This window comes from Dipodomys spectabilis, unplaced genomic scaffold (assembly GCF_019054845.1).
Source record: "Dipodomys spectabilis isolate Male_0828 unplaced genomic scaffold, ASM1905484v1 ptg000174l, whole genome shotgun sequence".
Lineage (NCBI taxonomy): Eukaryota > Metazoa > Chordata > Mammalia > Rodentia > Heteromyidae > Dipodomys > Dipodomys spectabilis.
The window spans coordinates 7,135,284-7,150,646 of record NW_024870851.1 but is presented as its reverse complement, the minus strand read 5'-3'; the positions used below and the strand labels follow the sequence as shown (position 1 = coordinate 7,150,646).

General features: G+C 44.2%; 1 protein-coding gene across 3 annotated transcripts in view; it reads right to left on the bottom strand.

Annotated features, from left to right (window-relative positions):
* The window catches only part of Stk39 (serine/threonine kinase 39), a 263,115-nt gene extending 253,143 nt beyond the window's left edge, over positions 1-9,972 (bottom strand). For 2 of the 3 annotated variants that reach the window (XM_042694159.1, XM_042694160.1), the window contains exon 1: positions 9,588-9,942. In XM_042694159.1, the coding sequence (XP_042550093.1) occupies positions 9,588-9,828 (241 nt within the window). In that variant the 5' untranslated portion in view covers positions 9,829-9,942. Of the gene's footprint in view, positions 1-9,587 lie in introns of all 3 variants that reach the window. The other variant, XM_042694158.1, reaches the window with a different exon arrangement.
* Positions 9,973-15,363: the final 5,391 nt, after the last annotated feature.

Below are 15,363 nucleotides of genomic sequence, written 5' to 3'. Positions count from 1 at the left end.
TCGTCTTGAGCTGAAGAGCTGAGGGACAGCGTTCAGGCCCAGAGTTCAAGGCCCAACCAAAAAAAAAAAAAAAAAAATGGCAAAGAAACACATGAGGAAATGTTCATCATCCCTGGCCATAAAGGAAATGCAAATAAAAACAACACTGAGATACCATCTTACCCCATTCAGAATGGCCCACATCCTAAATCCAGCCAACAACAAATGTTCGTGGGGATGCAGAGAAAGAGGAACCCTACTGCACAGCTGGTGGGAATGTACACTTATACAACCGCTCTGGAAAGCAGTCTGGATGGTCCTCAGAAAGCTAAATATAGACCTCCCCTATGACCCAGCCATACCACTCCTAGGCATCTACCCTGAGCAACAGGAACCAGGATACAAGGATACGTGCACCTCCATGTGCATTGCAGCACTGTTCACAATAGCCAAGATATGGAAATAACCCAGATGGCCCACTACAGATGAATGGATCCAAATATTGTGGTACCTATATAGAATGGAGTATTATGCAGCCATCAGAAAGGACAAAATATGGCTTTTTCATGGAAATGGATGGAACTAGAACAACTCATTTTGAGCAAGGTAAGCCAAGAGCAGAGAGACAAATGACACATGGTCTCCCTGATACGTGGATGTTAAATTCAAAATGCAAGGAGATAAGACAAAGTAAACAGGATTCAAGAAACGAAGGACCTCTACTTAATTTGTCATATCACTTCTAAATGACTCCATGTTCTTGACCACATATATGATATATATTTATAATATATATGCACATCTGAGGGAAGCTAGGAAGAGGGCACAGAATCAGAGGGAAACCGGGGAAAATATACAACCGAGGGGCCCATCAGCTGCCCTGGACATTGATGAAAACTAACTAAGCAACTCAAGGGCAGCAATGGGAGGGAGGGAATGAGAGGCAAAGTGGGGACAGTTTATACTAAGCAAAAGAAAAGAAATGTATATATCACCCCATGTGGAAGAAATAGTTGTATTGTCAAAGCTCATAGAATTCACTAACTTTATAGACCATGATAATGACAATTTGCCTTGTGACAGTTAAAATGTGTTTGTGACTTTAAGTATCACTATTCCACAATACTGTGAAATTTGTAGAATTTATATAATCATTTAATCTCAATTGAAAATTAAAAAACTACCTCCCCCAATAAACTAGGGTATCTGTTTCAACATACACTAAAAGGGTAACTTCTCCTGAAAATATGAATTGATAACTTCAAATAGTATACAGCATGAAAAGCAAAGGTGTACATACATGTCAGGTTCACTGGCAGTCTTCTTTTTGTTCTATCAGTGGTGATACATGTTTTCAGAAAGCTGTCTCCCATTGCTATGACCAGCATAATATAAAGCCAGTCTCTTAAACATCTCAGGCAAAGTAACATCTAGGGCTGTTCCATCAAATCTTCAATGAAGACATTGCCTGAATCCATACTATCCAAAAGTCACCGTAAGTCACCAGAAGTATGGTTTTTACTATGATTTCTACATGGTAAAGATCTTCTTAGATATAAATATATATATATACATATATATATATATATAATTTTTCTCTAGTTAAACGGTAGTTAATAAATTCTTCTGTTTGCTTTTGTTTTGTTTTTGTTGTTTTGATGCCAAGGATCACCGTTAAGAGTGTTCACCCTCACACAAGCTACACATGTACTTTATCATTGAGCTGCACCCCCAGCCTGCAGTTAATAAATTTGAGTCAGTAATATTTGTCAAGAATTATTTTTCTTTGGATCAAAGCCAGGGCCATGTACACTGTAGGCAAGCATTCTACCACAAAACTACATCCCCACCCCCAAACCAGTAATATTTCTAACTTCTTCCTTCCTACAAACAAGAAGACATAAAAGTCAAGAAACAAGATGATGTAAGTAGAAGAGAATACTGAACGAGGTAGGAAATGAAATCATAAGCCCAGCAGTCTAAGGACTTTGGGACCATAGACAAGGCACTTCAACTGTGACCTTCAGAGCCTTTTCTAAAGGGCAAAGTCAACTGAAATGCCTATTTCCTTTGCTACTCCATTTCTCTTTTCTTCCTATATTCTTATGCCATCTCTCATCTGGAAATTGATTTGAAAACACCAGCACACTGATCTATTCCTCCTTCCCTTAGGAACCCTCCTTGGCTTCTTCTCTTCTGCTGCATTCCTGAATCACCCTATTATGAAGCAAAGGGAGATAATGCCAGAGATGAAGGAGGGAGAGAGGGACACAGGAAAGGAGGAAGGAAAAGAAGAAGAAAGGGGAGGAGGAGTAATGGTGGGAGGGGGAAAAGGAAGGGAAGAAGGGAGGAAGGGAGGAAGGGAGGAAGGGAAGAGAGAAAAGGGAAGCGAGGGAGGTAGAGAAGGAGTCAAGATGACTCTAGATAAAAGCAATATAAGTTAGGTCTGAAAAAAAAATGAAATCCTTTTTCAATTGGCCCACCAAACAGGGCAGGAAAGAAAGCAATTGGAATACCCCTTATTTCGAGCCCTGGTACAAGCTCATGTGCAAGTTCAAAACAAAACCTTCTTGTTTTGAAGGTTGATCTCAACCATGAACAGATTATGAGAAGCCTCAGACTGTCAGAAGTCACTGGTTTCCAAAATAGTCCTCAAATGTAGATCTATCATTTACATAGCAGAGATCCATCTCTATGAGCCATCCAGTTTTCCAGCAAACAGTGTCAACAGTGAATAAATAGAAACCCCACAAATATCTCCAAATATATATTTTTTTCTTAAGGAAGAAGTCCCTAATTGAAGGCTTCTGAGAGTTATATGAAATGCCACTTAACCTGAAGAAATCTGAAAGAAAACTGGAGATAAAATGAATGTCTAGATCTCTACTAACTCTGCCTTTAAATGTTTCCTTGTACATCAAAACAGTCAATTTAGAAGGTCAATGTCCAAGACATTTCTGAAAACTAAGCCTGCATTTACTCTCAAAAAAGTGTCTGGCAAGTGAGAAGAAACTTGAAATACTTGAATATTTATTCATTTTTGGATTCCAAAGTACACGTCCAAATCAATTCTAGAAATAAAGCCTTGCCAAGCCATTCTCTATGAGGCTACTATTTCTTTTCTGCTTTCTAGTTAAGTCATGCTTGAAATGCTTTGAAATGCTTTTTTAATTAATATACTGGATTCTCCTCAAGTATCAAAGGCTTGACCAATGAATGGCCAATTTGGAAAAAAGAAACTGCTTCAAACACTTGAATCGCTCTTACCATCTTGGAGTAGTTCTAGTCAAATTTAAACAAAATTATCCTAGAGGAAAATGATGACATTAGAAGTCTTGCCCAAAAGATGCACTCTGGAGTCACCATATCCATGACATTGGTTTTGACTTCAAAGGAAAACCCAGTTCCAGGTCCCTGCCTATACCACTCTCCTATCATCCTCTGTCCCTTATAATTTATAAAAATTCAACTCTTGCTTTCCGAACAACCTCTGAATGCCCTCTGTTCTTGCAATTCTGCTGCTTTGTTTCATCTATATCCTGATGTTCTCCAACAGTTCTGATTTCTACATGGTAAGAGGTCCCACAGAACAGCAAGATAGATAAGAAAGGCAGCTCTGGGACTTTAAGAACAACCCAGAACTTCCCTCCTCTGCCTACAGTGTCTAAGCAAAAGAACAACTGAACTAAGCAGCTCTGAGACCTAAGATCAGGGGAAGCCCAATCTCCCCTTGCTTTGTAAGGAGGCTAGTGGAAGCACTCGAAATGCTTACTCTCGATCTTCAAGATGAATTCTACAGTTCATTTCTACAGAACCCTTTAATAAAGCTGATTGGCCCAAACACAAGCAAGTACCATCATTAACCACAAGAGAGGAAATTCTCAAACTCCAAAGTCAGAGAGGTTCTCTTCACTTTAGAGTCAAACACAGCGATGCTGATCTTGAAGCGGTGGCAAGAAGGGAAGGAAAAGGAAGTAAAACAGAAATGGCACTGCAACCCAAGTGCTAGTAATTTCAGAAGAAATGAAAGAGGTCTTGATATCCTGCAGAGAGAGGAAGACAGAGGAAGACCACTATCCACTGGTGCTGGCCACAGAAGGATTGCAAGGATTTTAGACAGAGCAACCAGAGTTTTTTAGAGAGAAGGCAGATCCAGATTGCAGTGGTCTGAGAGGGTGGTTCCTTCAAATAGTTTAGCTGTAACCAAAGAAAAGAGATAAGAGATAGGAGTGTAGACAGTGAGGTACAGGAAGAGTGTTTTACATTGTTTCCTTTTGTCTTTTAAGAAAGAAAAGGGAGAGGGCTACAGATCTATATCACTGTTAGAGCACTTGCCTAGCACCAAGAGACGCTGGGTTCAACCCTTGGCACCACAAATAATAATAATAATAGCAGTAGTAGTAGTAGTAATAAGGTAAGAGAGTAAGAGAGAAACGAGAATATTTTCAAGATGAAAGAAGGAAAGTGGGAAGCAAGGGAGATGACTTTATCTGAAAACAAAGACCCCTTTCCTTACTCACTGGGACACCCAGAGTATTTCTTCTAGTCAGCAGCATTTCCTAGCTACATGGCAGCCTCCAGGGCAAACTCAGAGGTGGAGGAAAAGTGCAGTCTGTGCAGGTTGCTCTCAGAGCCTTTCCATAATGGGCAGATCCTCCCCAGCAACCTTCCCGCAGGATGCGCTCACCACTTGTCAGAGGGCCATTTGGCACCTAAACCTTTGAGCTGTCCAAACTGCCAGGAGCTCCACAGGTCTCCCCAGCTTCCTCCATGTCCCCATGGTAGAGATGCTGTGTGGGGCTTGGAAGTGCTATGTGAGAAGCCAGCCCTACCTGGGCCTCCGGCCCACCTCCTCAGCCCCCTTCTAGCCACTTTGGAGATGTGGTGGGGGCAATCTTTCCTCTCCCTCCCTCTCCCTCCCTGGCAGAAATAAAGCAGAGAACCTCTTTAAGCCACTTCAAAGTCTTGCTAAAGATTTTGCTGTGTTATCTCCTGATAACTTAAGTCTGATATCAAATGGAGTTTAGTAGTTATGGCTAAGACTGAGAGTGTGTCTGTGCCAAACACTACTCTAAGTACTTTCTAGTCTCCCCAATCCTCACAACCCTATTTTTATCATCTCCATGCTACCAATGAGGAAACTGAGTACAGGCACATCTAAATAATGTGTTCAAGGTCACAAATGCCAGTGACAGCCATGGCAGGACATGAAACAGACCAGGCCTTCCAACTCCAGAGCCAGTACTGCTTCAATGTGTTTTCAAACACCATCAAAAATGTAATACACAACAAAGCACAAGAAGCAGAGGAAAATTCACATTATTCGTGAAAGGCATCAACAAAGCAAAGATTTCCATCGTTCTCTTCCTTAAGTTTCTCTTTATCTTGAGATTTTTTCCCCCCACTTAACAATAGCAATAGGACATTTAAAAGAGAACTGCTTTTATGAATATACCATATACTTAAAAGGTAGTTAAGGGCTGAGGGGCAGGAAAGGGGGGGAGCTGAATGGTAGAGCACTTTACTAGCATAGATTACATCCATGATTACATCTCCAGCACCACAAGAAGAAAAAAATGGATAACAGAATGTTGTTGTGTATATTTTACCTAATAAATGTTTCTGTATTTTCTCTTTATATTCTAATAAAATAAAATACTCAAAATTAATGTCTGCAGCCAAATATCTCAGGCCTCTTTTATTTTTTAAGTCAAACTAATCAAATTCAAAGGACCAACAGCAGCAGCTTTGTAAGTGCAGCTAGCTACTAAGATCCTCGAATTCCTCTAGGACAACTACAAACCTAGCTCTTCTCCCAAAGCTCCTGGAATTTCCTGCGAAGTTCTGAGAGTCCAGAGCCAGTGGGAATGCCCTGACCTGTTCTTACAGATCTGACTTTAGCAGAGGTCTTTGCTCCTTCAAGCCTTGGCCGCAAGTCCTCAGGAAATCCACCGAAGACTCAAGAAAAGCACCTGGGACTGACAAAGTCTCACAGGAGAGAAATGTCCATCCAAAAAGGGCTAGGATTCCAGAAATCAAGTTGTTTTTATTGACTTAAGAGTGACACGTTAAATTTTACTTTCAGGTTATCCTAAATGTCTACTCACTGAACACTGAGAAATGAAGTACAAAAAAAAAAAAGGCTTATCCTGAGGGAAGGAAAAGCCTAACGTCTGAATCAGGAATCTGCTATTCAGTGTTTTCCAGGGAAAAATCAGGAAAGAGAAGAATAATGCAAGCACTGACTGAGCAGAACAGAAACAGGTATTTCAGAGACCAGAACTCTTGCAAGAAGAACACTGAGGTGGTTCTTTCAATGCCCAAGTCAACCTTTACATGACTACTACAAACAAATAAACTAATTTTTCAGCTGGTACAGTTTTAGGTTCTCTTGTGTCTCTAAAGAAAGAATATAGAGAGAAGAAGAAACAAAAAGACTAATGAAGCTGAAGATCATAAACACAGCAAAAATCTCCAAGAGCAGACTACATGTACAGCAGACCGAAGTATTTGGAATGTACTAACACAAGAGGATTAGCTAGAAGAATTTAATAATTTCACATATTTAACCTCTCACTAAACACCAAGAAATGATATCATTTCTAGGTCAGGCATAAACTTCTGAAACCAGATTACCCCTTAAGCGCATTACAATTTCTCTACTCCTCTCTTGCCACACAAGAACAATGCACCAAAGAGAAAAACTTTATTTTTAGACTTGGAAAAATCCTGTGTTTGTTTTTCTAAAACAGAAGAAGTCAAATAACTGAACCTGATCTGTTTGGATGTCAGTAGACCTATTCTCTCCTAATGCTGGGGCCTCAACCTCTGCCCAGAAGGAAATGAAGAAAAAGTGTTCCATCCACCCCTGCCACGCTGGGAAGTTAAAGCAGCATGCCTCCCCTGGCTTTCTGCTTGGGCACATCAAGCCTCCTGCTGGTCACCCTTCACACTGCTGTAATCACATCCTATGACACCAGGCTCTATGAGGGAGAGGCAAAGCTGTCAAGAGGCATTCATGTTGAAACTGGTTCAGTGTTTGGACTACTAACTTCTTGCATGTAATGTTTAAGCAAAAACGTTTAAACATAGTTCACTCTTAATCACTCTGCCAGCATTAAACACTAAATGGAAATGTGTTTGTAATGCCCTATGAACATTCACCCCTTGCAAAACCCTATTCCAACAATTTGACTTTTCAGTAACAAAGTTTCAAAAGTGAAATAAACTTAAAACTATTGAAAAGTCCTTTCCAAAGAAACATGTTTTAAAAAAAAAAAACCCACTGGGGTAGAATGAGCAGGGTCTGTTCACAGAGTCCTCAAATATATGTCCTTTTTTTTTTCCAATTAAACTGACCAAGCCCAATTAACAATGCTGTTAACTACAAGCAGAAAGGGCCCCGGCAATTAACCACACAAAATCAAAAAAAAAAAAAAATTGTGGAATTGTTGTGGAAAGGCAATGATTACAGTTTTAACTCTAATAATATTAACTGTGAATGAATGTAAGTTGATTATATATAAATTGTGATCTGAACCCCAGAGACCCAAGGGAAAACTAAATGTTAGATACAACCCAACTGTTGGGCATACATCTGTAAATCAGGGTCAGGGGGATACTAAGACCCTGAAATTGTTAAGGAAGGCAGCAATGGAAATAGGTAAGCACCTTACAAATTTACTCAGACTTCAAAACCCAGCTCAAATATGACTTAATTTGACTAATAATCGGCTTCCTGGTTTCTTCTAGCAGTCTCTCTCCTTTCTGGCCCTCCCTCTTCACGTCTTACAGAATCCCCGGATCCCTGTATCCTAAGTCATGAAGGCCCCAGGGCAGGGTCCACAGTGATCAGGGAAGCAAAGTAATTAGGGATAGGGATCTACCTATCAATTGCTTACTTGCTTACTCAGCATGTATGTCCTGAATTCAATCCTCTCTGCAGCAGAAAAAAAAAAAAAAGGTGGGGTGCTCAGAAGGAAAGAGCTGGAAAAAATGGTAAGAGCAGGTGTAGCAGGACAGGAGGGGATTCCAGGAACAAACAATATAACAATCAGTATAAGGAACAAAGCCGGGAGGAAGGGGGAGAGAAATGGCTTACATGCCTAAGGAGTTGTTGAGAACTCCAGGCCTTGGGAGAAGCCCCCGAAGTTATTTAATCCAGGCAGTGTACACAGATGCAGATTCATCTCTTAAGAGTTTTTAGCTAAAATCTATTAAAGACAGGATATTTAAAGAATTTGTCTACAGATACCTACAGAGGTTATATGGAGCTTTTGTACTGCAGGTTTCTGTCATGCTCATCATTTCCTTTATATACATGTACGTTTATGAAATGTATGCATACATTTATCAATTACATCCACAAACAACCAAGTGACAAAAGCTCTTGTAAGCACCCAAGGAAATTATTGTAATTGTAATTTCTTCAAGGAAAGAGTTGAGTAGCTTTTAAGTGAAAGGTTATCCTGAATCCCCTTTTCATGACTAAGATTATGGGACAGCAACATCTCAGCCCAGCATGAATAAGGTCAGGTGCTGAGTGAGAACCCACTTTACCCGCAAGCCCCCAGGAAAAGATTCACTAAATGATCCAGTAGGGAAGGTTCTAAACAAGGGGACAGCACAAATCTCCTGGCCTTTCAGTGCTTGGTCCAAAGAAAAGTAACACCGGCTTCTTGCCGTTCGACTTTGCCAGGTATTTAAAAATGTAAGATAAGGTGATATTTGTGAACCGACTAGAAGGCTCCGAGAGGCAGGGAGCAGCCTCGGGTTTCAGTCTAGCAGATCGGCCCTGGACCAGAAGGAGGCATCGACCAGGCGCAGGGCTGGAGGCCAGGGCGCCGCTCTCCGGACCGGACTGCACCGCAGGGCTGAGCGGCAGGCGGCGCGCCCGGCACCGAGGGAGGCGGGTACCCGAGCGCGCCGCGCCGCGCCGCGCCGCGCTACCCTGCCATCCCGGCTGCAGGGAGGGCATGGAGAGGCGGCTGTCGGTCAAGGAGGGAGGCCAGCATCCTCCCCGGCCTCGGAAAGAACCTGGGCCTCCGCGGCTTCTGACGTGGCCGAGTAAGGGTCATACAGTGAGCGGGAGGAGCGGCTGCGCCCGCAGGGTCCCCGCTGGACGCGGGGCGCGGCGCGGGGGCGCTGAAGCCCAGGGCGGCTCCCCCACCACCACCACCTCCGCAAACCCCACCCACCCCACCCCGGCTGCCTGCCTGGCTGCCCGCGTGGCCACCGGTCACGGGCTGCGGCCCCGATGCGCAGCGGGGAGGGAGATGCGGCGGCGGCGGCGCCGGGTCCCCAGCTCCGCCGCCCCAGCGATCCGGGAGATAAAAGTTTGCAGCATGCGGCTGGTCTGCAGTGGGAGTCACATCCGCCGCGCCGCCTCCGGCAGCACCACCGCTCCGAGATCGAACGAATAGATTTCACAAAAAAAAAAAAAACAGAAAAACGTTGAAGCCGGTAGGCCCCGAAGCCGGCCGCTCTGCCTCCCCGGCGCGCAGGCTGGCGAACCCCGCATCCCGCACCCACTCCCGCTCCGGGCCGCGCCTTCCTGCCGGCCTCGCTGCCCGGCCTGGACCAGCCCCGCCGCGCCCGCCCGCACTGACCGATAACCTCCTGCAGCTCGTACGCGTCCCTGCAGATGGGCCAGCCGACGGCCTGCGCCGCCGGGGCGGGAGCCGGTGCCACGGGCGCCACCGGAGCCGGGGCTGGAGCGGGAGCAGGCGCTGCCGCTGTCGTGGCCGCCGGGGCCGCCGGGGCTGCCGCCGGGGCCGCCGCTGTGGCTGTCACCGGGGCCGCCTGCTGCGGAAGCTGGACGTGCACGGGAGAACCGCTCGGCTCCGCCATGATGCTGCCGGAGGAGAGCGGGAGGACGCGCCGGCCGGCCGGCGGACGACCTTCCACTTGAAACTTCCCGTGCCTCACCGCCGACACCTCCCGGCCGGCGCACGCCCTCCCCGCCCGCCGCCGCCGCCGCCGCTGCCACTGCCGGAGCCAGCCACGAGGGGAGGGCGGAGGAGGCCGAGCCGGGCGGGCGGAGGGAAGGAGGGAGGAGGCCGCGCCGGCGGAGGCGGGGCGGGGCCGGGAGGAGAGGAGGCGGCGGCCGCGGTGCTCGCCGCGCGCCCCGAGCCTCGCGCGCGCCGCGCGTCGCGGCTGCCGCCGCCGCGGCGCTGGAGAACCGCCGCCCCCCGCCCGCCCCCGCCCCGCCCTGCGCTCTCCTAGCGGTCCCCGGGAAGTTTCCCCACCACCACCCCCGAGCCAGGCCGCCTGGAGGAGATGCTCTCGAGGCTCCAAGGCCCTGGCCCGCCCGCCCTTGCGCTTTCGCCCCAGACTACCCGGCTCGCCACCAGTCGTCCCCCGGGACCCCGAGGGCGGGGTCGTCGAATGGCTGCCAGGTTCGCAGCTTCCCAAAACCTGCTGGCCTAGACAACCCCAAGTTCATTTACAAATCAGCCAGGGAGTGACACCTCCGCGGCGGCACTGGTCCGTTTGTAGGAACACCAGTTAAAAAATAACCCAAGTGGTAACTTTCCGGACGCTTGACCTGCCAATATTTCCTTCCCACCTGGCCTAATCTAATCACCACCTGCAACCGGACTCCTAAATCCCAGGGCTGTTCTTGGATTCTCTGCGTGTGCTCTAAAGGCTCTAGGATCGGGGAGGTGATGTCAGGGGCAAGGAAGTTAGCATAAGAACTCTAGGAGAGTGGAGGGGAGGGGGTAGCTGCTTGGTAGAACACGTCCCTAGCGTAGGAGAGGGAGTCCCTGCTCCAGTCCCCAGTACTGGGGGCTGAGAAGGGGAGGGGGGAGGAAAAGGAGAGGGGGGTGGAGGGTTTAGACAGTTTACTTCAAGCTCTGTGCCCTGAACAACATGCTACATTAACCCATTGAGATCCACAGGCCAGGCATCAGAAGATTCTTTGACAGAACATAAAGAATTCACTGAAGTATAAACCGCCCTGCAAAGCCTTAATTCATTGCTACTTTTTGGATTCTCCCCAAATTGCCTCATCCTTAAAATTGCTATGGAAAAACCATAGGTTTTTCTAATTATAGGTGTTGCATTTCACATTGAATATTCACTCTGTTCCCTTCCAGACGCGACCAAGGTAGCCATTCTGTCTTGAGCTGGAATGATACAGGGTAAACCAACAGTCATAATTAGTCACTTGGCCAAGATTATCCTGTCTAGTTTTCATGATGACCACTACTGAAGAAACAAGAGAATTTAATAAAAACTCTGAGGGCATGATCTTGTCTCCAACCTGACTTTTCTGAAAGATTATTTAGAAGAAACACAGAAATCTACCATAAGAAAAGCCATTTTCCAATCAAAACACTGGTAGAAACCGAGAGGAGTACTTAATTTAAGAGCAAGTACATTTCTTTAGTTGGAATAAAGCAGTTACCAAGACTGTCTTTCAGCTGAAATTTATGCTGGTATTAAGGAAGTATACACCCTTTCATACACCTATGCTAAAAGTAAACTGAGTTAATGTCTGTCAAGAAATAGACTTCTCCATAAATTCTAGGTTTCTGATTAACTGAGGAGCTCTTTATGCCAAGCCATACTTGCTCACCTCTTCAAGAGCTGCTTCTATCCTACACCAAAGAGCTAAGGACTATTTTTAAGAGAAAAAGAAGATTAAATATTTATAACTTCTATTTCATCATATGATTTTTTAAATGTTGACTTCTGAACCATGAAGTGGGACTATGAAGGCTGGGAAAGATCCTGGATTACAGAAGGAAATCATGATGGTGTCAAGACCAGTATCACAGATTTGAATCAAAGCCAGAGTACTTCATTTCCCACAAAGAACTGTTCCCTAGATATGGACCAGATACTGGTCTCCAGCCAACTTCTGGTGACGACTTACAGGAGTGTGTGACTCAGGGCAGACCTACCCCTTCCACTACAGTCTAAGTTTAAAGAATGTGCACTCTCAGTGGACTTTAGGATCATGTTTATACATGAAGAATAGAACGTATTTTTAAGCTCTATAAAAGCATTACGATTCACCTGGAAGTTAATGTTTCCATAAACAATAAAGTAGTCCTTAAAACGTGGATATATTTATGTTTCGGAGGTATTAGACTGATTCTCACTTTTCCCTGAAAAGTTCATTACTAATATAAATGGAAATAGTTTATTTCATTCAAAGACTTCCAAATATAAAAAAGGAAAAATAAAATTTAATCTGTTTTTTACTTTGCCTCATTATGTATCAGGGGTTGTCAACTTAAGCAGATCATTGTCTTCATGAATGAGAGTTATTTCCCTGTTCAATGGTGAGAATGTTAGTATCCCCCCCAGACTCATGAATTCACATGTTGAAATCTAATCCTAAATTCAATAGCACTAAGAACCTTTAGATGGTGATTAGTAATTGAGTACTCCTGTAAGTCCAGGTGATAGAGTTGCAGTGGCCACTTAAAAATTGGTAGGCTGGGGGAGCTGGGAATGTGGCTTAGTGGTAGAGTGCTTGCCTAGCATGAAGCCTTGGGTTCGATTCCTCGGTACCACATAAACAGAAAAAGCCAGAAGTGGCGCTGTGGCTCAAGTGGTAGAGTGCTAGCCTTGAGCAAAAAGAAGATCAGGGACAGTGTCTAGACCCTGAGTTCAAGCTTCAGGACTGGCAAAATAAATAAATAAATAAAATCAGTAGGCTGGATACAGATATCTAGTTCCTGATTAATGAACACTTGTTCTTTGTAGGAAATTGACTGCTCTAGTTTTTTTTTTTATTTTTAACGCTCTATGAATTGTTTTCCTTCTAACTCTCAGGAACTTTCGTGGCATTTGTAACCCCACAATCCCATGGTTTGGAAATCAACATATGAATTCATATGATAAACTAGAAATCATATTCATTTTACCATCTTTCTTTTCTTAAGCACCCCTTAGATGCTCTTTGCTGAGGTGAGCAGGTGTAGTTTGGTATTAAGAGGCTCCCCTATCCCCTTCATGCGATTGATGTCTTCATAGAAGGCTTGAAAAACACGGTGTGGTGGCACATACTTAAAACTCCAGAACTTGAAGGGTTAAGTCAGGAAGATATCTGTTGAAGGCCAGCTTGGACTACACAGCGAGGTTCTCCTAGAAGAAAGAAAGAAAAGGAATAAGGAAGGAAAGAAGGAAGGAAGGAAGGAAGGAAGGAAGGAAGGAAGGAAGGAAGGAAGGGAGGGAGGGAGGGAGGGATGGAGGGAGTAAGGGAGGGAGAAAAGGAGAAAGAAGAAAGAAAAGAGAGAGAAAGAAGAAAGAAAAGAGAGAGGGGGAGAGAGAGATGGTAGGGGGAAAACAAAGGAGGGGGTAACAATGCACTGTAGGAAATGTTCTCATGTAACTGTAACCTATCTGTACAGTATCTTTATAGTAATATATATATATATATATATAGAGAGAGAGAGAGAGAGAGAGAGAAAGAAAGAAAGGAAGGAAGGAAGGAAAGAAAGAAAGAAAGAGAAAGAGAGAGAAGGAGAGAAATTATGGTGGAAGGAGGATGTATCTCTGTGATATAATGTTTATCTGGTATATGTAAAGCCCAAGATTCCATCCCTAGCAACCAACCAAAAATAAAATAATCAGATCACTCTCCCATGCCCATCTCTTGTGGTGCTGGGGAACAAATCCAAGGTCTTCTGCTTCATGATTCCCACCCCTGAACTACTTCACTAATCCTGATCTGAGAGAGCTTGTTTACCTCTAGCTATGAAGCAGAAATTGAATCTCTACCAGATACTTAATTCTCTGGCACCTGGAATTTTGGATTTCTAAGGATCAACAAATTTTGAGGAATAAATTTTTACTGGTATCAACTACCTAGTCTAAAATATTTCATTATTACAGACTAAGATTGAGTGAATATAATACTTTATTTTTTCAAGTGTTAGATGGAACTCAAGGCCCTGTGCAAGCATTTCTCCAGTTTTAAATGTATGGGCCAGATGTGGGGGCACACAGCTATAATCTCAGCATTAATGAAGCAGAGTGAAAAGGATCCAGAGTTTCAAGCCGGTCTGGACCACATAGCAAAACCCTGTCTCAACAAACAAAACAAAAAGTACAATGACATCCTTTTAAGCATCAATGAGTCAGCAGTGTCAAGGGCACATTAGATGGAAGGAAGCTTCAGTCAGGGAGATCTATTTGGAAGCCATGACAATAATCAAATTAGAGAAATATGGATGTGAATTAAGCTACGATACTGAAATAACAATGAAAGGGTCAATTTAAAACATAATTAAAAAAAAAACAAAGAAATGGAACTTGGTACATGAGAACCCTGTAAAAGGCAAATTGTATTAAAATGTATTAAGAAAGTAGAATACACAAACACCATTTCTAAAGTGTTTTAGGAATACATATGATGAAATCAGTGATTGACAGATGCTCTTTTGTCCATTGCTAACAATAAATCTAACACTGAAAGTCTTTGCCATTGCGCGGGAGAACATAGCAGGATGTTTCCATGTATGAAGAAAATCGATCACTGTACCATCCCCTGCTCTCTCATACTTGCCATTCTAATGATCCTGTTGATTTAAAAGACTGTTTCCAAAGACAAGGCAGAAATATTTCTTTTGAGATTGGAAGATGGCAGAGGATGGCATGGATTAAGTCAAGTATGCCTTACACTTGAATCTCTGCTCTGCACTTCCCTGCAGGTATCCTCTAAACAGGGACAGTGATTCTAGGGGGTATTGCACTGTAGTAGCACGGTGATGGCTGTAGAGCTGACCAGCAGGGACTGGGGGGGGGGGAGGGGTGCGGGATGGGGGGGAGGGATTAGCTGTTTTCTGGAAGGCAAGGGCTCCTAGTCTGTAAGAGAACAACTTTCTATTGTTTTCTGCCACCCAGTTTGTGGTGCTTGGTAACAACCGCCCTAGGAATCTAATAAAGTTGGTTTAAAAACCGATACAGATGATCCAACTGCATTTTATTCAGATCAGTTTTAGCCATAATGACTGATGAAAATTAGCCATTGCTTTGAAATGCTCACTACAAAGTCCTGGACTTTCCACCACAACTTGTTTTTAATATCATTTTTAATTATTTATGTTTATTCACAATGGCATTTAGAATTGAACTCAAGACTTTAGGCTAGCAAGACAAGTATTCTACCACTTGAACCACTCACTACTTTTTTTTCCTTGCTTTAGTTTTAAATAGGTCTTATGCTTTTCCTGGGGGCCAGCTGGGAACCCAGCCCTCCTATCTCTAGCTTTTGAATAGCTAGGATTACAGGCATGCACCACCATGACCACCTTGCTTTGATTGATACAATTCCACTTACTTTTTGCCTAGGCTGGCCTCAGACCAATGCCCTCCCATCTCTACCTCCCACATAACTGGGATTATAGACATATACCACCACTGTGC